General features: G+C 42.0%; 1 protein-coding gene across 5 annotated transcripts in view; it reads left to right on the forward strand.

Annotated features, from left to right (window-relative positions):
- Positions 1 to 25,081, forward strand: part of colq (collagen-like tail subunit (single strand of homotrimer) of asymmetric acetylcholinesterase) — a 106,539-nt gene that overhangs the window by 43,152 nt on the left and 38,306 nt on the right. For all 5 annotated transcript variants that reach the window (XM_063069291.1, XM_063069290.1, XM_063069294.1 and 2 more), the window contains 7 exons: positions 1,215 to 1,259; positions 2,771 to 2,797; positions 6,891 to 6,962; positions 9,059 to 9,121; positions 14,676 to 14,702; positions 16,322 to 16,366; positions 16,553 to 16,588. In XM_063069291.1, coding sequence (XP_062925361.1) covers positions 1,215 to 1,259; positions 2,771 to 2,797; positions 6,891 to 6,962; positions 9,059 to 9,121; positions 14,676 to 14,702; positions 16,322 to 16,366; positions 16,553 to 16,588 — 315 coding nt within the window. The remainder of the gene's footprint in view (positions 1 to 1,214; positions 1,260 to 2,770; positions 2,798 to 6,890; positions 6,963 to 9,058; positions 9,122 to 14,675; positions 14,703 to 16,321; positions 16,367 to 16,552; positions 16,589 to 25,081) is intronic.

Consider the following 25,081-nt stretch of genomic DNA (forward strand, 5'->3'; position numbering starts at 1 on the left):
GTGACATAGGCGATCATGGTCTTTCCATGACCAGGATTGTTCTTGGCAAATTTTTCTCCAGAAGTAGCTTGCCATTGCCTTCCTCTGGGCAGTGCCTTTACAAGACGGGTGACCCCAATGGTTATCAATACCCTGAAGAGATTGTCTGCCTGGTGTCAGAGGTCACATAAGCAGGACTTGTGATAAGCACCAGCTGCTTGTATGACCATCCACCACCTGCTCCCATGGCTTCATATGACACTAATTTGGGGGCTAAGCAGGTGCTACACCTTACCCAAGGGTGACCTGCAGGCTAGCACAGGGAAGGAATGCCTTAAACCTCCTTTAGTAGAGATGAACCCCAGCCCATCACTCAGGCATAGTGACTGTAATTAGTCGTAATTAAATACAGGCGATTCTGTAGATGCTAAAAATATGGAGCAACCCAGAGATGTGGAGGAGTTAGAGTTCAGGTTGGAGGTCTAGGAACTCAGCAGGTCAAGCAACATCTATGGTGGGGAATAAACAGTCAGTATTTTGGGCAGAAACACTTCATCAGGACTGGAAAGGAAGGGGGGGGCAGGGGAAGGAGTGCAAGCTGGCAAATGATAAGTGAGACCAGGTGAGGGGAAGCTGAGTGGGTGGGGGGAGGGATGAAGTAAGAAGCTGGGAGGTGATAGGTAGAAAAACTAAAGCATGGAAGAAGGAGGAATCTGATTGGAGAGGACACTGGACCCTAGAGAAAGGAGAGGAGGGGTACCAGAGGGAGGTGAAGAGCAGGTAAGGAGAAGGGTTGACAGGGAATGAAAAAGGGAGAAAAGGGAGGGGGAGAAATTACCATAAGTTAGAGAAATCGATGTTCATTCCATCAGGTTGGAGGCTGCCCAATCAGAATGCGAGGGATTGCTCTTCCAACCTGTGATTGGCCTCATCATGGCAACAGAGGAGGCCCTGGACCACATGTTGGAATGGGAATGGGAAGTTCATTAGAAATGACTGACCACCGGGATATCCCACCTTGTGTAGCAGATGAAACAAAGGTGCGCGACGAAGGTCATAGTTACAATGTAAGGTTATAATTAAATCTTAATCATTTCGCAGAAAGGTGTGCATTTCAAATTGGTGTCATGGTCATTGTGGCCTAAAGGAACTGTTTCTTTCTTGTACTGCTCTATGATCTAGATGTAATGATTGTAGCATTTGAGATTTGCCATTTACCTTTGTTATACCATCAGGGCCCACGGGGAATTCCAGGCATTATGGGACCAAAAGGGGAGAATGTAAGTATAGGTGATTCTTTAACCTAAGTTTGCTCAAAGTTCAAAGTATATTAATTATCACAGTACATCTTTTTCACTATATACAACCCTGAGATTTGTTTCCTTGTGGACGTACTCAGTAAATCCAAGAGCCATAATAGAATCAGTGAAAGATCACACCCAACAGGGCGGACAAGCAACCCATGTCCAAAAGATAACAAGCAGTGCAAATACAAAAGGAAAAAAAGAATAATAATAAATAAATAAGCAATAAGTAGCAAGAACATCAGATGAAGAGTCCTTGAAGTTGAATCCATAGGTTGTGGGAACAGTTCAATGTTCCCTCTAATTTGTCGTGACCAGTGTGTGCAAAAATCTTGTGTTGTGCAATTTTTTGCCCAGTGACCACAATATGAGCACACTGAAATCATTTCTTCAATAAAAACAGTATAAGTAAGCCGTTTCTAAAACCTGTAAACAAATCATCGCAAACTCCTCATTGTCAACATCATCCACATCAGAAACTGGAAAAGGAAAATGTGATTGTGTACGATTGTGAAATATACTTAAAAAAGCCATCTAGATAGAGGGTGACAGCCTTTTGTACTCATTTTAAGTTCCTTTGTGCACTAGTAGCAAGAGATGTGTGCACGTGCACTTGCACACACCTTCGAGGGAACATTGGGACAGTTCAGTGATGGGGCAAGTGAAGTTCAGCATGCTTATAATTTGTGGTTTATTCCTCTTTAGCCAAGAGAGCACAGGAGTGTCCCCACATACCGAGGAGACTGAGACAATTGAGCTCACCATCACTCCCAACCCCGCCATTCTCACCACATCCTACAGGAGCATGATCAGGGTCTCTCTCTCCTCTCCCCCCCCCCACAAGCAGAACGTAGCTCAAAGGGATTGCATAAGCAGTGCCTCCAGCATCGTCAAAGACCACCACCCCCCACTCTCCCCACAATCTCTTTGAGCTCCTGTCATCAGGCAGAAGTTACCGCAGCGTAACTGTTAGGCTGGGAAACTACTTCTCCCCCCAGGCTTTTGGATTTCTTAACAGCCTGCTGCCACTCAGCACACACATACAACCTGTATGAATGCCTTGGTAGCACATCCCCCCACCAACCACTCCCTGACTCACAGACGCACGCTCGTCCTACACGTTTCATCTTTTATTGCTGCCGTTTCACATATTAATATGGCTGTTTGTTTAATTATAATAGTGTCAGTATCATTATACTGTCTACGTAAACATACACTTCAGACCTTATGTCAACTTGTCAACCTTCAGGCTGCGTCACTCAGGGACGTGAGCTACAATTACTTTGTGATGGTACGTGCTGGATGGTAACTATGCACTGTGCTGTGTTTTGCACCTTGGCCTCAGAGGAATGGTGTTTTGTTTAGCTGTATACATGTGTATGGTTGAATGAGGATAAACATGAACTTGATATAATATAATTATAACTATCATTTTGCAAACGCGATGAGAACCAAATGTCAATCAAGTGTATTTCTGTCCCTTTTAGGGAGAAATTGGAAGACCGGGAAGAAAAGTAAGGCCCAGGTTCAGAACAAACCTTTTCACTGGTTTCTGCAGTTCCTCTACTTTTGCTGATTATGTGTAATCTCCTGAGGAGTATACTGTAGATAGAGTAAATGCAAGCAGACTTTTCCCACTGTTGGAGTGAGACTAGAACTAGGTTCAGGTTAAGCATGAAACATGAAATAGTTAAGGTGGATCTGAGCTATAGAGAGAGGTTGAATAGCTTAGTATTTCATTCCCTGGAGCGCAGGAGAATGAGAGATTTGATTGAGGTATACAAAATTATTAAGGGTATAATTAGGGTCAATGCAATCAGGTTTTCCCCACTGAGATTGGGGAGACTAGAACTAGAGGTTATAGGTTTAGGGTGAAAGGTGAAATACTTAAAGGGAACATGAGGGGGAATGTCTTCACTCTGGGGGTGGAATGAGATGCCAGTGTGAGTGGTAGCTGTGGGTTTGACTTCAACATTTAAGAGAAGCTTGGCTAAGTACATGTTTGGATGTGGGAAGATCGGGGTCCTCCAGTGTCCCTGACAATTACACCTGCAAGAAATGCATCTAGCTGCAGCTTCTAACAGACTGTGCTAAGGAGTTGCAGCTGGAATTGGATGAATTCTGAATCATTTGGGAGTCTGTGGGGCTGATAGAGAGGACATACAAGGAGGTAATTACACCCAAGGTACAGGACTCTGCTAACTGGGTAACCATAAGGAGGGGGAAAGGGGATAGGCAGCCAGTGCAGAGTAGCTATGTGGCCATTCCCCTCAACAATAGGTATACCACTTTGGATGTTGTTGGGGGGGGGGGGGGAGGCGATGACCTAGTAGAGGAAAGCCACAGATGTCAGGTCTCTAGACAGAGCCTGGCTCTGTGGCTCAGAAGGGAAGGTGGGAGATGAGGCAAGCTGTAGTAATAGGGGATTTATTGGTTAGGGGAACAGAGTTGGTGCAGGATGAAGGCTTCAGATATTTGGATCATCGGGCTCCCTTCTAGGGAAGGTGGGACCTGTACAGAGGGAACTGTGCACCTGAAATGCTGGGGACTCATATCCTAGTGGGAAGGTTCGTTATTACTGCAGGGGAGGGTTTAAACTAGAGTTGCAGGGGGATGGGAACCAGAGTGCCAGAAGAGATAGTGAAGAAGTTTTGGAGACAGATGTTGTTAAGACCTTAGACAAAGTCAGGAATCAAAAGATCGAGCATGGTGGAACTAATATTCTAAGTTATGTACAGTGCATTTCAATACAGGGAGTATTGTACAAAAGACGGATGAGCCTAGGGCATGGATCAGCATGTGCAATTATGGCATTGTAGCCATTAGAGACTTGGTTGCAGGAGGGGTAGGACTGGCAGCTCAATGTTCTTTGTCTTAGATTTGATAGAGCGTGAGGGATTAAGGGGAGAGGGGTGGCATTGGGAACCAGGGAAAATGTCACGGTAGGTGCTCAGAATAGACTAGAGAGCTCATGTCATGGGGCTTTATGGGTAGAACTATGGCAAAAGAAATGGGGTATTATAGACAGACTAACAAATGGTGCTCAGGAAGATCAGAGTGGGAATCTATGCGTGGAACCGAAAGAGATGGGAGAACTCTTAAATATATTTTTTGCATCTGTATTTACTTGGGAGATATACACAGAGTCTACAAAAGTGAGGTAAAGCAGCAGTGAGGTCATGGACTTCATACAAATGATCGAGGAAGAGGTGTTTGATGTCTTGAGGCAAATTAGGGTGGATAAATCCCCAGGGCCTGACATTGTGTTCCCTCGTATTCTGTGGGAGGCATAGCAGAGATATTTAAAATATACTTAACCACAGGTGAGGTGCCAGAGGATATTTAATGTTGTTCTATTGTTTCAGAAAGGCTCTAAGAATGAGCCTGATATCAGTAGTGAGAAAGTTAGTCAGAGGGTGGTGAATCTATGGAATTTGTTGCCACGGGCAGCGGCGGAGGCCAAGTCATTGGGTGTATTTAAGGCAGAGATTGACAGGTATCTGAGTAGCCAGGGCATCAAAGGTTATGGTGAGAAGGCGGGGGAGTGGGACTAAATGGGAGATTGGATCAGCTGGTGAATAACTGGCAGAGCAGACTCAATGGGCTGAATGGCCGACTTCTGCTCCTTTGTCTTATGGTCTTATGGTTATTGGAAGGTATCCTAAGGGACTAGATGTATAAATATATGGATAGACAGGAACTGATTAAGGATAGTCAACCTGGCTTTGTGTATGGTAAGTCATATATAACCAATATTATAGAGTTTATCGAAGAATTTGCCAAAAAAGTTGATGAAGGCAAGGTTGTGGATGTTGTCTACATGGACTTTAGCAAGGCCTTTGAAAAGGTCCGGCTTGGGAGTTTGGTCAAGAAGGTTTAGTCACTTGGCGTTCAAGGTGAGATAGTAAGTTGGATTAGACATAGGCTTTGCGGGAGAAGTAGGAGAGTCAGTAGATGGGTGCCTCTCTGACTGGAGGATGTGGCTAGAGGTGCTGGGTCTGTTGTTGTTTTAGTTACCTATCTACAGGAAAGATATAAATAAGATTGAAAAAGAGAAAAGACTATTTACAAGGATATTGCCGGGACTTGAGGACCTGAGTTATAAGGAAAAGTTGAATATGTTCAGACTTTATTTCCCAAAACATAGAAGATATGAGGGGCATAGAAAGGGTAAATGCAAGCAGGCTTTCTCCACTGAGGCTGGGTGAGACTAGAACTAGAGGTGATGGGTTAAGGGTAAAATGTGAAAAGTTTAAGGGGAACAACTTCACTCAGAGAGTGGTGAGAGTGGAACGAGATGCCAGTGCAAGTCTCAACATTTAAGAAAAAATTGGATAGGTACGTGGATTGGAGGGGTATGGAGGGCTGTGGTCCTGGTACAGGTTGATGAGATTAGGCAGATTAATGGGTCAAGAGCCTGTTTCTGTGTTGTGGTATTCAACAACTCTACATGGATGGAAGAGGTATGGAAGGCTAAGCTCCAGGTGTGAGTTGATAGGACAAGGTAAGACAGAATAACAGTTTAGCACTGGCCAGATGGGCTGAAGGTCCTTTTCTGTGCTGTAGTGCTCTATTTCTCTATCCCATCTCAAATAAGCTTGTTATTGCATTGCTGATATCAAAATAATATGCCTCTTGGCTTCCAATTCGTACAGTGAGGGGATTTAGGTATTTAGATCCTTGGTATTACTCCACCACTGGTGTGTCATGGGAGTACACAGAAGTTCGAAAGCATTGAGCTGGCTGCTGGATGTGTGCCCAGAGACCCGGGATCTTTGGGGACAGAGCTCGGAAAAAGCGACACAACCCACTTTTAAAACCATAAATCGGCGAGTGGTTTTGTTATGTCTCCCTTCTTGCTGCGAAACGGGACACCTCTTTTTCCCTTATTAGAGAGAGAGTGCCTGTGGTATGTTGAATAACCGGGAGAACGAGCAGTCTTTGGGGTACTACAGGTCTGTGTCTTCATTGATGCTTTGTTGCACGCTTGAGTGCTCGGTGGAGGGTGCAGATGCTTTTTTGCTGGTGGGGGGGGGTCCGTTGCTTTGCTGCTGCTTATGCATGGGAGGGGGAGTTGGGGGGTCTTTAGAGTTCTAACATTTAACTGTCATTCATTCTTTGGGGCACTCCTCTGTTTCTGTGAATGTTTGCGAAGAAAAAGAATTTCAGGATGTATATTGTATACGTTTCTCTGACATTAAATTGAAACTGTTGAACCTTTCACTCTCACTTACTTTTAGCTTGAAAAAGCGATATACATTTATTTGCACAAGTAGTGCAATGAAACTGAGTTTCAGGACACCGGTCTTCCTAATTTGTTTTTGCATGATCTTCAGCCTTTGAATCTTCGTGTCTCAGTGAAGAGTGAACTGGTGCTCATTACAATGATTTGTGCTGCACTGTATTAACAATTGAATTCCTCGTTCTCTTTGCATCACAGTAAGTGGAGGTGAATTCCTGGACGTACATTGGAGTAAACACATACCACGCTGGAACCAACTATCACTGTTGGATAATGGCTGATTCAAATCCATAGAGTGTGATCTGAAAGCTTTTAATGCATCCAAATTGAGAAACTGGACTGATTAGTAAATGCTTATTTCCTAGGGCAGTGCAGGCTTACCGGGACCCCGTGGAATGCCAGGGCCTACAGGCTCTCCAGGACCAATTGGGCCCAAGGTAAGGCAACTTTATTTCCCAGGCTGATGGAGACACATGGCGCTCACACACAGACACACGAAAGTTTAAAGTAAATTTGTTATCAAAGCATATCACTACGTATCACCATATACCACTTTTGAGATTCATTTTCTTGCAGGCATTCACAAAGAAATAAAATAGAACCAATGAAAAACTACAAAGAAAGAAAGACTGCCAAATAGCCAATGTGCATAAGAAGACAATCTGTGCAAACACAATAAATAAATAATACTGAGAACATGAGTTATAGAGTCTTTCATCAGCCCTCCCCCACCCACCTATCTTCCCCCTTCACCTGTCAGTTTGTACTTCTTCCTCTCCCCCCCCGCTTCTTATCCTGGCTTCTTCCCCCTTCCTTTCCAATGCTGTTGAAGGGTCTCAGCCTGAAACGTTGACTGTTTATTCCTCTCCATTGATGCTGCCTGACCTGCTGAGTTCCTCCATCATTTTGCATTTTGTCCTCTGGATTTCCAGCATCTGCAAAATCTCTTGTGCACCCATATAAATGTCGCCCTTCTCCGGAATCTATGAAGATCAGACAAAATTTTAAATCAACTTGCCTTTCCAAATGATTGGGTGAGATGAGAACTAAAGGTCATAGTTGAAGGATGAAAGGTGAAATATTTAAGGAGAACCTAAGGAGGAACTTCTTCACTCAGAGGGTGTTGAAAGTTTTGAATGACCTGCCAGAGGAAATAATGGATTCAGCTTTGATTGTAACATATAAGAGTAGTTTGAATAAGTACATGGTTAGGTCATTATGGACTAGGTAGAATAACAATTTAGCATGGACTAGATGGGCTGAATGGCTGGTTTCTATGCTGTAGTGCTCTATAGCTTTATGACTCTGTATGTCTGCTTAATCCTATAAGTTTACAAAACAATAAAATTTATTCAGCCATAAAGTCTAAATTCAAGCACTCTTATCTGTAACAAACAGCTGACTGGCCCTTTGGTCAACATGGAAAAGTTTAAAAATAAAGTTTGTTCTCCCGGGAAGTCTCTTTTCAGTTCAGTGCTGAGTTGTTGACCTTTTCAGTGGCTCTGACCTCATCATGTTCCGAGGTGCCACAACACAGCTGCAATGCCACTTTTCAAATTCACGCTGTCGATTCAATACTGACCTTTAGATAAAAAGGTGGATTATACTCGCAAGAGATTCTGCAGATGCTGAAAATTTGTGCTTACTTTATTTACTTAGGCCCGTCAGCCTTTCTGGTGCATAGGTCGCTGACAGCAGCTCACCAGAGTCCTCTGGCCTTGGCCAATTGTTCAAGTTTTCCCAGGGGTAGCCCATCTTCTTGATTTATCCTTCCTCTACCAATAATTTTTTTGGAGTGTCTTTTGGTGTTTCTATAGCTAAGTTTTTACAGGATGGGGTTGCTAGCGCCATGCCCAAACCTTGTAATTTTGCCGTCCATAGATGTGGGACCATCCATGGCAGAGTTGGGAATCTTGAACAACACATACAAAATGCTGGAGGAACTCAGCAGGTCAGGCAGCGTCTATTGGAGAGGAATAAGCAGTTGACACTTAGGGTTGAGACCCTTCACCAGGACTGAAAAGGAAAGCAGGCAGAAGCCAGAGTAAGAAAATAGGGGGAGAGGAAAGAGTACAAGCTGGCAGGAGACAGGAGAGGGGGGAAAGTGGGTGGTTGGGGGAGAGGGGTCATGAAGTAAGAAGCTGAGAGGTGATAGGTGGAAGAGATAAAGGGCAGAAGAAGAAGGAATCTGATAGGAGAGGAGAGTGGACAACCTTGGAGAAAGGGAAGGAGGAGGGTGATGGGAAAAGGGCAAGAGGGAAGCCTGAACAGAAATAGAGAGAAGGGAAGGGAACCAGCAGTGTAGAAACTTGCAGTACCTCAGTGCTGCATACTTAACTGCATCATACTTTTGCCTACAAAAATAACTGTTCACTGATAAATTTTCCATAGAAGATAATATCCTTTTATTTTTATTAAGCAAGAAGAACCTTTACAGAGAGTTACTTCCTTTGGTATATTTTTCAGTCTCTGTGGCATTTAAATTCAAAAGTTTATTTATTCTCTAATTGTTAATCCTGTTTCTTATTTTAAGGGTGAAATGGGAGATATTGGATTAACAGGATTGCCAGGCGCTAGAGGACCAATGGGCCCCAAGGTTTGTAATATTCTCTTCTTGAGTGTATCTTGTGCTTGAATGTTTGGCTTGCTACCCACTAATTGAAAGAAATCAAACCTCTCAAGAATGGTCTATTTTCGAATGAAGCCTGGTTGTGTAGTTGAAGACATTGTATTTACGTTGTCTGATGAGATTCTATTGATGTGTTTATTCCACAGATTTTTAAAAAACTTTCGTTATAAAAGACCAGTCTTTTTGTCAATCTTTTACTCAATGTAACCTTTATGTATAAGATATTTTAGAAAAAAAAATGTTTAATTTGCATAAATCCTCTGTTTTTAAATTGTTTGGCATGGACTAGATGGGCCAAATGCCTGTTGTTCTGCTGTAATCTTCTATGATTCTATGTTATAGAGAGGCACTTTTCTCCTAACCTTGTTTCTTTTCTGTGAGTTTTTGGATTCCGGAAGAACATTTTATCAGCCAATATAAATTATATTGGAAGTTGCCATTCAATAAGAGCAGTTAGTATTGCAGTTATGAAACCTAATAAATAGTGAAAAACTTAGATAAAGTGGACATGGTGGGGGCATGTTCTAATAGTGGGGGGGAGTCCAGGACTCGAGGGCACAGCCTCAGAATGAAAGGACATCCTTCTAGAGCAGAGATGAAGAGGAACATCTTTAGCCAGAGGGTGATGAATGTGTGCAATTCATTTCCACAGATGGCTGTGGAGGCCAAGTCATTGGGTATATTTAAAGTGGAGGTTGACAGGTTCTTGAGTAGAAAGGGAGCAAAGGCAAGAGAATGGGGTTGTGAGCCTTGGTGGAATGGTGGAGCAGACTTGAAGGGTTGAATGGCCCTAAGGTCCAGCATTGGCAGAGATTCTTTCTTGAGGTGGAGGCAGGGAGAAGAGGGTTGAAGCGGAAGTAATGAGCAATTAGGAAAGTGTTAGTAGAAAAAAAGAGTGGCCATGCCCACAACTTACTAACACTAACTTGTACGACTTTGGAATATGGGAGGAACCCAGAGCACCCAGAGGAAACCCATGTGATCACAAGAAGAACATACAATCTCCTTACAGATAGCTGCTGCTTTGAAGCATTTTGTTAAGTGCTGTGCATGAATCTGTGGAGGCCAAATGATTCGGTATACTTGAAGTGGCACTTGATGGATTCTTGATTAGTAAAGTTGTCTCTAAATAAATAAATACATAAACAAACAAATACATTTTCCCACCATTAACAGGCAGTCAATTTGTTCTTACAGCTTGTAAATTTCTTAAGCACAAGCATAGCAGGGGGAGGGAGAGGGGAGGAAATTGCCACGATACATACAGCATCAAACAAGACAGGCTAATCATTTAGCTTCATGCTGGATGAGCTGATATAGTAATCTATTTTAGAAGCTGTTTTTCCGTCCACATTTTTGCACATACTTGGAGTAAACAAATATCACTTCTATAAATTTTAATTTAATTGAAGATATTTATTTTAACCTTCTACTTGTGGCTCCTGGTAGCTGTTTGCGTGCGACAGCAGGCACACGCCAGCAACTGCTTTGACAGGCAGGCTAATCTAGGTGAGAGTACCCGACTGCCTCATACAGTACTCCAGTGAGATGGGCACATGCCTGTTCTAGCAGGTGAAGTCAGCTCCAGCAGATTGGGCGGACGAGATCTACAGTGAGATCCAATGGACAGGGAGGTGGTTCTGCAACACTTCATAGTGAGCGAAGGGCATGACAAAGCACAGAAGAAGTCATAGTCATCCACTACAAACGAGGACCCTAGCTGGTGACGACTAATCATACCACTGGACCAAGACTTCTGAGGTTGAGGGAGGTAGAATTGCCCCAGTGAATTGGCTTTACTGTCATGTTGAACATGATGGACAACCACCACCAAACTCAGGTTAACATAGAAGTTAGAGGCTATATCGTTGTTGAAGCAACACGCAGCACATGTAGAGCCACAGACGTTGGAGCTGGAAATTCTAGAACATTCTGAAATTGGAACAAGAACATGAGCAGCCTATAACTTTGCACCTCACTTTGATTTAACTTTGTTGTTTTCATTTCATGCAAGATGATTAAAAAAACACAACCAATAGAGATGATTAATATGCTTTCAATTAAGATAGCTGAAAGAGGGATTTGGCAGAAGAACAGACAGAGCTTGGACAAGCTCATATTACAAAAGTACTGTGGTCCAGTTTTCCTGTCACTTACCCTCCTGCACTTTTGTCAGATCCCTACAAAACACAGTGAGGAATACAAGTTAAAATTTCAAAGTAAAATTTATTATCAAAGTACATATATGTCCCCAAATACTACCCTGAGATTCATTTTCTTGTGGGCATTTACAGAAAAATAAATACAATAGAATTTATGAAGAACCTATGCACGCCAGGTTTACTATCCATTTAAAACTACTCTCAGCAGGGGGGAAGTCAGTATTGAAATGGAATACTTCCCAATTTCTCTGGAAGAGTCCTACTTCAATATCACCTGGATTCCCTTGTTATCCAACACAAAAACAACTTGTGGGATCATATGGACTTCCCTGCAAAAGGTTTACATCATTTATTCACTATCCTCTAGCTGAAATTTAGCATTTCCTTAAGTGATGAATATAGGCAAAAAACCACAGTAGTATTAGCAGCTATGGAAGCTTTAATTCCATATGCAACAACATATCTTTGTTAATCAGGATTTCAACACTTGTAGCCATGAAAAAAAATTGAAATCGACTGGGTGTCCAACATTACAGCGTGTCGCTTTGTCGAAGACCACCCCACAGTTTAAAGTTCTTATTCAAGCTAAGCAACAACAGCCTCCGATTTGATATGTCCCTAAAAATAAAACCTAATTTTAATTTTCCTATATTTTGAATGTATAGTCTTGTTATTTAATCCGTTAAACACATATATTACTATGTCAAAAATTTGTTATTTGCAAGTCAATAAAATTGGTTTATTTTGTAATCCTATGTATTTTATTTTATACATTTAAATACATTATTTTGATCAGGGGTTCATAGGCTTCACTGGACTGCCAAAGAAGTCCATAACGTAAAAAACTTTCAGAACCCCTGAACAAAATCACCAGTATCTACTTAGTACACAATCTGTACTGGCTAGAAAAACAACCACAACAGGCACAGACAAACATTACGACTGGGAAGTTCTGCTCTCATTAATGCATCATTTTAACTTGTAATGATATGCCAATACTTTCAAAAGCCTAATAAAATTTATTATCAAAGTACGCACAGTATATGTCACCATAAAGTACCCTGAGATTCATTTTCTTGCAGGTATTCACAGTAGAACCAAGAAGTGCAATAAAATCAATGTTTTTCACACAAAGATTGACAAATAACGAATGCACAAAAGATGACAAACTGTGCAAATTTTTTAAAACCTAAATAATAAATTAATTAATAAACAAACAATAATCCTGTTGAAAGTCCTCCAAGAGGACCACAGCTTCTTATAGGGTCAATGACCCAGAGAGCTACAGTGGCTAGAGTCAGGGCCTTGGTAGGGTCACCCATGCCAAACAGGTCAAAGGGGTAGAGGCCAGACTAAGAGTGGTCCACTGGTCCTCCAAGTTCGGAGGTTCAGCTCAGGGCTAAATAACCCTGACTGGTAAAACAAAATTCTTATGGAAACAGCAATGAAGAATCCTTCTGTACTGACAGAGAGGGAGAAGCTTCATTGCTGCCCTAAACACCAGCAGTGTAATGGGTAGTAAGTAAGTAAACCTATCGAACGTCGAATGTTGAAAGGCCTAGATAGAGAGCATGTGAAGAGGATGTTTCCTTTGGTGGCAGAATCTATGAAGAAGAGGGCACAGCCTCAAAATAGAGTGATGTCCATTTAGAACAGCGATGAGGAGGAATTTCTTGAGCCAGAGGGTGGGGAATCTGTGGAATTCATTGCCACAGGTGGCTGTGGAGGCCAGGTCATTGGGTGCATTTAAGGTGGAGGCTGATTACTCAGGGCATGAAGGGATATGGGGAGAAGGCAGGAAAATAGGGTTGAGAGGGAAGTGGATTAGCCATGATGAAATGGCAGGCAGACTCAATGGGTTGAAATATAACCATTTGAGACAGGTATAGCAGCAACCAGTCAATTAACGTTAACACATCTAAATGGCATCTCCATGGTATGGAGTCTATCTCTAGTGTGTGAGAGAAAAAAGGTGGCTTGTTCCTATGGTAAGAATGGAAATCAAGTTGTTTCTGAATATACAGCAGAGCAGATACATATTGATTAAAATACCGTCTGCACAGGAATTGATTGTGCACACATGAATCATACAGTCATTGAAACTAATAAGAATAACATCAATTAGACATTTTCCAATGAGAGTGAAAATAGCTTAATAATCCATCAAAACCACTTTGTTACTGTCACTGTGAAGAACATGATGCCAAAATTACGACAAGTGCAATCCTGATCTAGTAGGAAAATATTAATGTATTTCTTTTTAAATTTCTCTGCAGGGATTACAGAGTTCTAATCCATCTGAATGGCTCACACTTTTCAAATGACAGTTCTTTTTGACTATTTATGAAAGCAAGTTTCATGTTAGCATGGAGAATGGAGCTGAGAATTTTTGTTTTAGTATGTTTTTGTGCTGTTGTTGTCTCCAGTTGTCAGGGTGCTCTGTGCCCGTGAACAGCGATAAACCTCACACAGAAGGACCTATGAACATGAGAGCAAAATTTTGACATTGTGAAGTAACGTCTGTTGAATTACAGTGTTACTGTTCAATTATAATCTCTTTAACTCCAATACTTCATTTGCACTTTATATTTTTTAAAATCTGAAAATAAATCAATCATGATAATTTCTGAAAATGGGTTCTTTGATCTGTAGATTGCTTTCACATTTCTCTTTCTCATTTCCAATATCTGCAATATTTATTTTAAAAATTGTACGTCATCTTTTCTGTACAATAGGGCTGTATTTATAATTGACGAAAATAAAATTAATTAAAAGAAATGGTTTTATTGGAAGAGTTGTACATTGGTTGAGTGTAAGGAGGAATAGTAGAGGGGATGGAGGATTCAAGTGGTAACTGCAGGGGGAGTGATTTTCTCTGGTAGAAGTTACTGTAAGAACTCAGAATACAATACTAAAATTGGAGTGAAGACCAGTTTCACAGAAAGTCAATCTAAAAATCTCGCACTGTGTCTGTCCCTCTCTCTCTCTCTCTCTCTCTCTCTTTCTCTCTCTCTCTCTAACCATCTTTCCCTCCCCTCTCCCCGCCTCAGTCACTTATCATCTCCTCCATCTCCCTTTCCCCTCCTCCCTCTCTCCTTCTCCATTTCGCTCTCCCACTCCCCTCCCTCTCCCCCCCATACACACACACACACACACGATTCTGTGAGGGGTGGGTCAACTAAAATTTTCAAGACTGTGATGGTTACGATTTTGTTGGGTCAATGTCTCAGGAAAATCTGTGTATCCTCATGCAACCAAAACCACTTTATTCATATTTAAAAGCAACCATTTGAAATCATATGGGCAGAAAGTTAGATCCTTGATGAAGATGAGATAATTGGATTTTTGTTCTCTTCTAGGGTTTGACTGGACAAAAAGGTGAAAAGGTTCGTAAGTTGCTAAAGATCCATAAATTAACCTTATAAAACTTTACATGAATGTATATGTATAGTCCATCTGAGCCAAGCAGGCTCTGTGTGTGAATGCAAAACCTTTTGCTAATGTGGTCAGAACAGGCTGCTGAAGTTGTCTTAGGGACAGGGTAACTATATCAGGACCTATGTGCTGTTTTCTCCAGCTATCTCTGAAGCAGGCATGTTTGGATAAGGGCAGAATTTATTAACCTTCTCCATGAAGGCTCGGATGCAAGTAGTGGTTTCTTAGGAAGGTGGTTTTTAGTATGGCTTGCATTTTCAGGATTGCTGAGGAGAAGATGATCAAGAAAAAGGAAAGCAAATGTGCTTCATGTTTGTTCCCTCCTTTCAGACTCCTCCATCTCCAGCACTTTACCTCGTCCATCTATCACCTCCAAGCTTCTTACTTCCACCCCTGTCTCCCCCACCCACCTTTCCCCTCACTTGGTGTCATAAATCCTCTGCCAATTTGTACCTTTTCCTCTCCCGCACCCCCCACCTCCTTATTCTGGCTTCTTCCCCCTTCCTTTCCAGTCACGATGAAACGTCTCTGCCTGTCCATTCTCTTCTGTAAATGTTGCCTGGCCCACTGAATTCCTCCAGCATTTTGTGTGCGTGTTACTGATACCTTCTGCAGTGTTCCGACCTGAAGCATTGACAGTTCTTCCCACACCCTCCCCAAACGCTGCCTGGCCTGCTGAGCTCCTCCAGCTTTTTGTGTCTGTTGCTCTGGATGAAGATGTGTTGGTGATAGCTGAGGGTGACGAGGTGGAGGTATGTCTCTACCAGAGGAGGTGTAAGGCGCTCCTTCCCTCTGCTAGCCTGCAGGTCACCCTTGAACAAGGTGTAACATCCACTTAGCCACCCTTCCCCCACACCCGATCAGGGTCATGTTAAGCCATGGGAGCAGGTGGTGGATAGTCGTATGACTCGGAAGCCCCCATAGGTCAGGGTCGACTTGGATGTTGTGTACCAGCTGTCTAGATACACAAGCCAGGGTAGTACAATATGCAGAGCAAGCAAGCTCCCCCTCCCCACGCGAAGAAGAAACCCAAAGCAACGGCAGAGACTGATATGGCTTGGCACCAGCAGCATCGCAGGAATTGCTAGTCGGTGTTGAACTCAACATAGGACTGCCATTGGGACTCCAGCTCTGGATATTTACCTTGGAGTTTTCATCCTAAAGCCTCTCCCATCAGTGTGTATAGCCACAAGGCAGTGGAGGTTTGAGATCAGAGTTTTCTTTCTCCAAGATGGGCTGCCAACCACACGCATGAGCCTCAACTCCCAAAAGTCACACGAGCAGCTGGTGCATATCACAAGCCCCAATTTTGCGACCACTGACTCCAGGCAGACGATCTCTGAGGAGTATTGATAATGGCAGGGGTCACCTCAGCTTTAAAGGCATTTTCCAGAAGAAGGCAGTGGCAAACTACTTCTGTAGAAAAATTTGCCAAGACAATTATATTCATAGACCATGATCGCCTATGTCGTATGACACGGCACATAATGGTGATGATGAAGATGGTTATAGTTGTCTTTGCTCTGCAAAGAACAGGTCACTGTTCTAACAATGTATGCTTTTTCTGCAGGGTGTAGTTGGTGAAAAAGGACAACAAGGAATCAAAGGAGAAATGGTAAGAATTTTGTTAAATATTTATATCTGTAGGCTACAAAGTTAATTACAGGTGTCTCAGATGCTCATATTTACTGTACCTCTGCCTTGCAGTATGGAATGTGCTGTAACTTAAGAAATAGAACTGTAAATGTTGCAAACTTCTCTGACCAGATGACTGATCCTCTGAATCTTCTTTATCATTCAGGGTGTAATGGGTCTTCCTGGAATGCTGGGACAGAAAGTAAGTACATAGCACTAAAAGAGAGACAGAATAGGTTAGCCCAGCTCGGCTCAAATTGTCCTTGCTGTATCATGATTTATACACTTTGTGACAATTTACAATGACATATTCTCCTACCAACCGGTGTGTTTTAGATTGTGGGGGGAAACCGGAGCACCAGGAGGAAACCCACATGTTCAGAGGGAGAAAGTACAAACTCCTTACAGGCAGTGGCTGGAATTGAACCCCAGTTGCCTGTACTGTAAATCGTTGTGCTAACCACTACTACCGTGCTGCCCCAAAATATTTCTTTTCCTCGTTCGGGAATTACTTTATTAGGTACACCTGTGCACCTGCTCGTTAATACAAATATCTAATCAGCTAATCATGTGGTAGCAACGCAATGCGTAAAAGCAAGCAGACATGGTCAGGAGGTTCAGTTGTTGTTCAGGCCAAATGTCAGAATTCGGAAGGAATGCGATCCAAATGATTTTGGCCATGGACTGACTGTTAGAACCAGATGGGGTTGTTTGAGCATCTCAAAAATTGATGATATCCAAAATGAAGCAAAATGAAACTATAGCATATGTACATTCTGGCTACAACACCTAGGAGCAGAATCAGGTTTTTCAGCCCATTGTATCTGTTCTGCTATTTCATCATGGCTGATCTGATTCCCTCTCAGTCTCATTCTGTTGCCTGACAGAACTGAAGACACTAAATAATTTACAATCAAAATAATATACAGGCAACAGATGTCACAGTACCAAGGGAACATAGTTCCCACTCATTTAACACTTGTTGTATTTTTTCTCTGTGCCATTCTTACATTTACTATTGCCAACTCAATATTAGCATATGTGGAAAATAATCAAATTGCAAAGATGATAATTTATATATGTGGTGTATATCTGTTTCCAAATTGGTTCACTGTAATCTCTCCCGGTAAGTGGTGGGCAGGATAAATGGGAAACCGAATTTTATAAACTCCGGAGCCTGGAGCTTGGCAGATCACAAGTTGTCAAACAGGCAACAAGACAGTGCACAGGTGTTGCAGACAGGGCAGTGACAACCTTGATCTTGTACTCCATTTCTTCAGCGTTAAGACGTCTGCAGAGATATTATCTTGCATATCAGCTTGTGGCAGGTGCTCGTGATGTGTAACCACTTGCAGAAGTCAGAATCAGATTTAATATCACTGGCGTATGCCGTGATATTTTCTGTTATGTGGTAACAGTACATTCCAATACGTAATAATAGAACATTATTATTGTAAGTTACAGTAGGAAGTATTATATACCATGTACTGTATATATATATTTTCTCTTTTTGCACTCTATATTACACACACACATATATATATATAAAAATAAATCATTAAACTAAATTAAAAAGAGAAAAAATAGTGAGGTAGTGTTTATGGGTTCAATGTCCATTCAGAAATCTGATGGCAGAAGGGAAGAAGTTATTCCTGAATCGTTGAGTGTGTGCCTTCAGGCTCCTGTACCTCCTCCCTGATGGTAGCAATGAGAAGAGGGCACGTCCTGGGTGATGGGGGTCCTTAATGATGGATGGCACCTTTTTGAGGTATCGCTCATTGAAGAGGTTTTGGAAGCTGGGGAGGCTGGTGCCCATGATGGAGCTGACTGTTCATAACTTTTTGTAGCTTATTTTGATCCAGTGCAGTGCCCAACCATCCCCTTCCCTACCCCCCCCCCCGCCCCATATCAGCTAGTTAGAATACTCTCCATAGTACATCTGTAGAAATTTACGAGATTTCCTTAGGCCTAGTATCATCTTCTGGTCACAATGTTTATGCTTTAACTATCTACTTTGTTTTGCTGCATTTTCTGTGTATGTTTAAAGCAGAGATTGATAGGTTCTTGATTGGTAAGGGTGTCAAAGATTACAGGGAGAAAGCAGAAGAAAGGACTTGAGGGGAAAATAAATCAATCATGATCGGATGACAGAGAAGGCTTAATGGACCAAATGGCCTAATTTTGATCCTATGCCTTATGCTCTTAAGGAGTCCTTTGCTCTCTTTCACTCACAACCGTCCAATTCCTTCTCCTTTAGCTCTTTACTTCTTCCAACCAACCCTTCCCGGCTTCAGACCACATTGGAGTATTGTGAACAATTTTATCTAAGAATCATCTAAGAAAGCTTGTGCCAGCGTATGAAAGAATCTAGAGGAGGCTCATGAGAATAATCTGGGGAATCAAATGGTTAATGTATGGGGAGCACTTAATGGTTCTTGGCCTGTATTGACTGGAGTTTAGAAGAATGAAGGGGGGATCTCGCTGAAACCTATTAGAAATTGAAAGGCCTAGATAGAGTGGATATAGAGAAGATGTTTCATATAGTCGGGGAGTCTAGGACCAGAGGGCACTGCTCAGAATAGAGGGATGTCCCTTTAGAAAAGAGATGATGAAGACAAACTTGCATAGCCCAAAGATGGTGACTGTGGAATTCATTGCTATGAAGGCCTAGTCGTAGCGTATATTTAAAATTGATAGTTTCTTGTTTAGTAAGTGTGTCAACTGCTATGGGGAGAAGGCAGGAGAATGGGGCTGAGAGGGAAAATAAATCAGCCAGTTGAACGGTGGAACAAACTGAATCAGCCGAGTGGCCTAATTCTGCTGCTATGTTTTACACTCTTATGGTTTCATGTGTGCTATTTAGCAGGCTGGGTGTTCCTTAATGTAGCAAGTGTGTAGCCATGTTCCCTTATTCACTCCTCCAAAGCTACTGGCATTTTGTCAATAAATGTGCCCTCTCTGTGTCTGTAGTTTTCCATTCCGTAATGAATATTGATGGATCTTTAGGACCCCTGACTTTCTGCAATACTCCAGGTGCTTTAATGCTTAATACTGATATCCATTCAGATAACTCAGCTCTTGATACTTCCGTATTATTGGCTGGTGTGTTGGACGGGCATGTTACTGCAGGTCCAGGGAAAGTATAATATCAGAATTAATCTTCATGCTCGGTTGCTTTTAGTAAATTAAACTGTATTCAGTTCACACATACAAAAGTGCTGCAATTGTCCATTTTATGCATATACCATTTTGGCATTTACTAGTGGCTAATAAATCTGGCTTTGAAATATTTTGGTCTGCAGGGAAAATTGTTTGCACAGTTAAAGCATCTTTATCTTGCTGCTACGTACACTGAGCCTCTCATCCCCTCCCATCACCATCTCCATGTACATACACAGCCTGCACCCCCTCCAGCCCTCCCACCCCTTCCACACCCTTGGCTTCACACATTCAAACACCACCTGCATGAAATGTAACACCATAAGGCTACAAGACATAGGAGCAGAATTAGGCCATTCAGCCCATCAAGCCTACTCCATCATTTGATCATGGCTGATTTATTATCTCTCTCATCCCCATTCTCCCTTCTCCTGGTAACCTTTAACACCCTTACTAATCAAGAACCTATCAACCTCCGCTTTAAATACATCCAATAACTTGGCCTCCATAGCCATCTGTGGTAACGAATTCCACCGTCCTCTGGATAAATAAATTTCTCCTCATCTGTCCTGAAGGGATATTCTTGTATTTTGAGGGTGTACCCTCTGGTCTCAGACTCTGCCACTATCGAAAATATCCTCTTTACGTCCACTCTATCTAGGCTTTTCAATCTTTAGTAAGTTTAATGAGATACCCCCCCACCCTTTTTCTAAAGCAGAGATCCCCAACCTTTTCTATGCCATGGACCAATGCTATTAAGCAAAAAGTCCATTGTCCCCGGTTGGGAACCCCTGTTTTAAAAAATACCTGATGATACTAAAATTGTACGCATCGAAACCTTGAAGGACAGAGGATAGGATGTGTTGCCAAGTTGAAAGGCCACCATATTTCAGAAAGGGATCCACCAATAATTTACAGAATATGATAAAGGGTATTTTAATTAAGGCAAAGTGGAGCCACTGGTAACAGCAGAACACAATTTGTTGTTAGAAAGCTGGTGAAAAGTAACACCCACAAACTGCTGGACGAACTTAGCAGACCAGGCAGCATCTATGGGAAAAAATACAGTAGACGTTTCGGGCCGAGGCGATGCTGCCAAGCCTGCTGAGTTCCTCCTGCACTTTGAGTGTGTTTTTTTGATTTCCAGCATCTGCAGATTTTCTCTTGTTTGTGGTGAAAAGTAATTCTGGTTTGTGGTTTCACTAGCTTGGTTTTGAGAAGCACTATTCAGATGACGGAAAGAGAGAGAGGGTGTTACAGTGAGACATAAATGAGACAGATATTTGATTCATCTGTTTGAAATAGGATTAGGGTTGCCATGTGACTGCATAACAAATAAGATATAACCAGATTGCGATATGTGTGTAGGTGAATGGAAACGACATTCTTGGCTGTCGTTCTTTAGACTATATACCACTGGCTTATGTAAGAATGGATACAGAGGCTACAGTTATGGGCAAATGTATGAAAACATTACTTTATTTCTTAATGAATGGCTAAAAAGGAAGAGGAAATAAACAAAGGTTTTCTTCATCACTGTTGGATTCTGACATTTTTAATCCAAAGTTTTTTTGGAAGTCAAGAAAGGGCATAAAACTTGCTGTTTCATGATCATTTATTCAGTGCTGATAGAACAAAGAGAAATTGAAGCAGACGGTAGCAGGGGCTAGTAGCTATGAACAGAGAACAGAAAAGACTGAAGATGGTGAAAAGTAATATTGGTTCGTGGTTTTACTAGTATTTATAAAAGTAATATTGGCTATGTGATCAGCTCATTTTATAACATGGATAAGAAACATTCCGTTCAAATATGTAGATAAGAGTTAAACAATTAGATGGCCATTATTCAAATAATGCGATGCCAGGAGAAGCTTCCAGAATCATACAGAATTGTAACCACTAGGGGATAAACAAAACAATTATTATACATACCGTGACCACTAGGCTGTCCATTCAATCCACTTTTCATCTTGTTCACCTCTATCAAGCCCTCCTCTTCTCCAAAGAGAGGATAGCTCTAACTGGCTCAACCTATCCGCATAAGACATGCTCTCTAATCCAGGCAGTACCCTGGTCAATCTCCTCTCCAAAGCTTTAATATCCTTCCTATAATGAGGTGACCAGAACTGAACACAATACTCGAAGCATCTTACCATTCACTGGATAACTCCTGAATAACCCACACAGTCTCTTAGCATTTCTCAATTTAGAGGGCATGTCTTATGTCATTCTGTACTGATTTGGTATAAGGTTATATACAAAATCCAGAAGGACATAGGATATCATTGGATATAGAATATAGTCGGTTATATATTGTATATAGTGTGACTAGTACAATTAGCCACACTAATTACGGGTGGTTCTGGGAAATTAATCAGCTAAAAAGAGCTAACAGGCTTCAAGAGTCCAGTTGAAGGGTCTTGGCCCAAAACATCAACTGTTTATTCCCTTCCATAGATGCTGCCTGACCTGCCAAGTTCCTCCAGCATTTTGTGTGTGTCACAAACATGAGAAAATCTGCAGTTGCTTGAAATCCAAAACAATACACACAAAATGCTGGAGGAGCTCAGCAGGTCAGGCAGCATCTATGGAAAAGAGTACACAGTCAATGTTTCAGATTAAGTTTCAGACATCGGGGATCAGGGCCTCAGCCTCAAATGTCAACTGTTCACTCTCTTCCATAGACACTGCCTGACCTGCTGAGTTCCTCCAGCATTTTGTGTATGTGTGTTGCTCAGGAATACCTGCATCGCCAGTAGTAGCAGGACCCAACACACAATGCTAAAACTAAGAACGAATCATTTGCAAACACACTCAGCAGAATGGCAGGTGGATGATCCATAGTAGATCTTCTGAGAGCCACAGAAGGCAGTTTTTGCTCATTTAATGCACTCCAACCTGCATAGGGACTGTTTGTCTCACTCCCATCAGGGAGGAGGCAACATACAATCCACACCAGGACACCAGACTCAAAAACAGTTACTTTCCCCAAGACATAAGACTGATTAACACCTCCACCCACTAACCTACTCCACCACACCCCCAACTACCACTACTTTATTATTCCTGTCAGTCACCTTATGTAGAGACACTCTTGTACTGAACATCACCTCATGGACATACGATCATTCGATGTATATAAGCTATCTCATATGTTTCTATTTGTTGTGTTGTGTTTTCTTTTATTATTCTATTCCTTGCCTCAAGGTGTTTCTTTTCTGCTGCATCAGATCCCGAGTAGCAATTATTTTGTTCTCAATTACACACATGTAAATGCGAAAGACATTAAACAATTTTGAATCTTGAATCTTGAATTAAGGAACAGCTGGAAGTGCATAGAAAGATATATCTAAACTAAGTATTCACTGCTCAATCATTCCACACTTTATCATCACTAACATAATGAAGGGAGTCATCAACTTTGATAGCAAGTAGCACTTTTAATTCCGATTTCCTTTCCTATTCCAAGAAGTCGGTGCATGGCCTCCTCTTGTGTTATGATACGGCCTCCCTCAGGGTGGATGAGCAAATTCTTTTCTAAGTAGCCTCCAACCTGATGACATGCATATTGATTGCTCCTAATAGAATTTGTTCTCCTATTAGAATTACCCTCAATCCTTTTTCTCCAATATTGTATATAACCTTATCCCAAGTCAGTGGGCCCCCGGGTGTTTGACATTAGAATTTGCAGCCAGCAACCTCTGTGCAATCCAGAACATAGAACACGGAACACTACAGCAGCATACACAGTAATTTCCACCCCCCCCCCCACTTCTATTCCCCACTCTGGCCTCTTACCTCTTCCCACCTGCCGATCACCTCCTCCTGGGTTCTCTCTTCCTTCTCTTTTCCTATGGTACACTCTCCTTTCCTATCAGATTCCTTCCTCTCTTGCCCTTTACCTTTTCCACCCTCCTGGCTTCACCCATCGCCTTCTAGCTAGCCTCCTTCCCCTCCCCACACTTTTTAGTCTGCATTTTCCTCCTTCCTTTTCAGTCCTTATGATTTGTCTTGGCCCAAAATGTCAACTGTTTATTAATTTCCATTGTTCCTCCAGTGTTTTTTGTGTGTTACTTTGCATTTCCAATATCTGCAGAATTTCTTGTGTTTATCAAGTAACCTTTACTACCCAGCAGTGTGTTCATCATGGTTCAGGCTGGATTTTGCCACGACCACGCAAATCACGAGGAGCCACAGTAGCGTAGAGTTTAGGGTGACACCATTACAACTCTGGGTATCTGGTGCCATCTGTAAGTCATTTGTACATTCTCCCTGTGATTGTGTGGGTTTCTGCTGGGTTCTCCAATTTCCTCCCACATTCCAAAGACATACCAGTTAGTAGGTTAATTAGTCATTGTAAATTGACCTATGGTTAGGGTAGGGTTAAATAGGTGGGTTACTAAGCATTGCGTCTAGTTGGGCCGGAAGGGTGCTGAATCTCTAAATACAGGAAATGAAATTAATTCCATCACAGCCTGGATCCAAACATGTTGAAGGTGCCAAATGACAAAGTGGAGGTAAGAATTCTTATATCAGACCATAATACTACAAGGCATAGAAGCTGAGTTAGGCCTTTCAACCCATTGAGTTTGCACCATCATTCCATCAACACCATTCTCCTACCTGCTCCCTATTATCGTTAATGCCCTTACTAATCAGGAACCCATCGATATCTGCTTTAAATATACCCAATGACTTGGTCTCCACTGTCATCTGTGGCAACAAATTATAGATTCACCACTTCCTGGCTGAAGAAGTTCTTCCTCATCGCTGTTCTAAAGGAATATCCTTCTATTCTGAGGCGTGCCCTCTTGTCCTTGACTCTCCCACTATTGGAAACATCCTCTCTACATCCACTATTACCTAGACATTTCAAGATTCGGTAGGTTTCAATGAGATCCCTCCCTCATTCTTCTAAACTCCAGTGAGTGCAGGCCCAGAGCCGTCAAATGCTCCTCACGCATTAAAGGCTCTCAGCATTTCAATCAGGTCACAATGAACAGCAACCAACAAGAAGCAAATCTGGGAAAATTGTTCATCTGCCACTTAGTGTAAGCGTATTGGAAATGTGTGTTGAAATTTTATGTTGAAAAGAATACAGTTTATGTTCAAATGTACTTTAAATTAGACAGGAAGCACGTAAATTGATATGGGGTTTATGGACATGTGGATTGTCCTTTGTGAATGTTGAAATTACCACACTTGTAGCCAAATGGAAAGGAAGAATGTTAGTGACACACTACCATCTAGTGCTATCTACTGGTAACACAGTAACTACAAGTATTTTGAGGTTCAAGGTCAAGACATGTTGCCAAGATGGACTATAAGACAATAAGGTATAGGAGCAGAGTTAGCCCATTTGACCCATCAAGTCTGCTCCACCATTCCATCACGGCTGGTTTATTATCCCTTTCAACCCCATTCTCCTGCCTTCTTCCTATCAACATTCACACTGTTACTAATCACTGTTACTCTGCTTTAAATGTACTCGATGACTTCCACAGCCGTCTGTGGCAATGGATTCCACAGATTCACT

Source organism: Mobula hypostoma, chromosome 17, assembly GCF_963921235.1.
Source record: "Mobula hypostoma chromosome 17, sMobHyp1.1, whole genome shotgun sequence".
Taxonomy (NCBI): Eukaryota; Metazoa; Chordata; class Chondrichthyes; order Myliobatiformes; family Myliobatidae; genus Mobula; species Mobula hypostoma.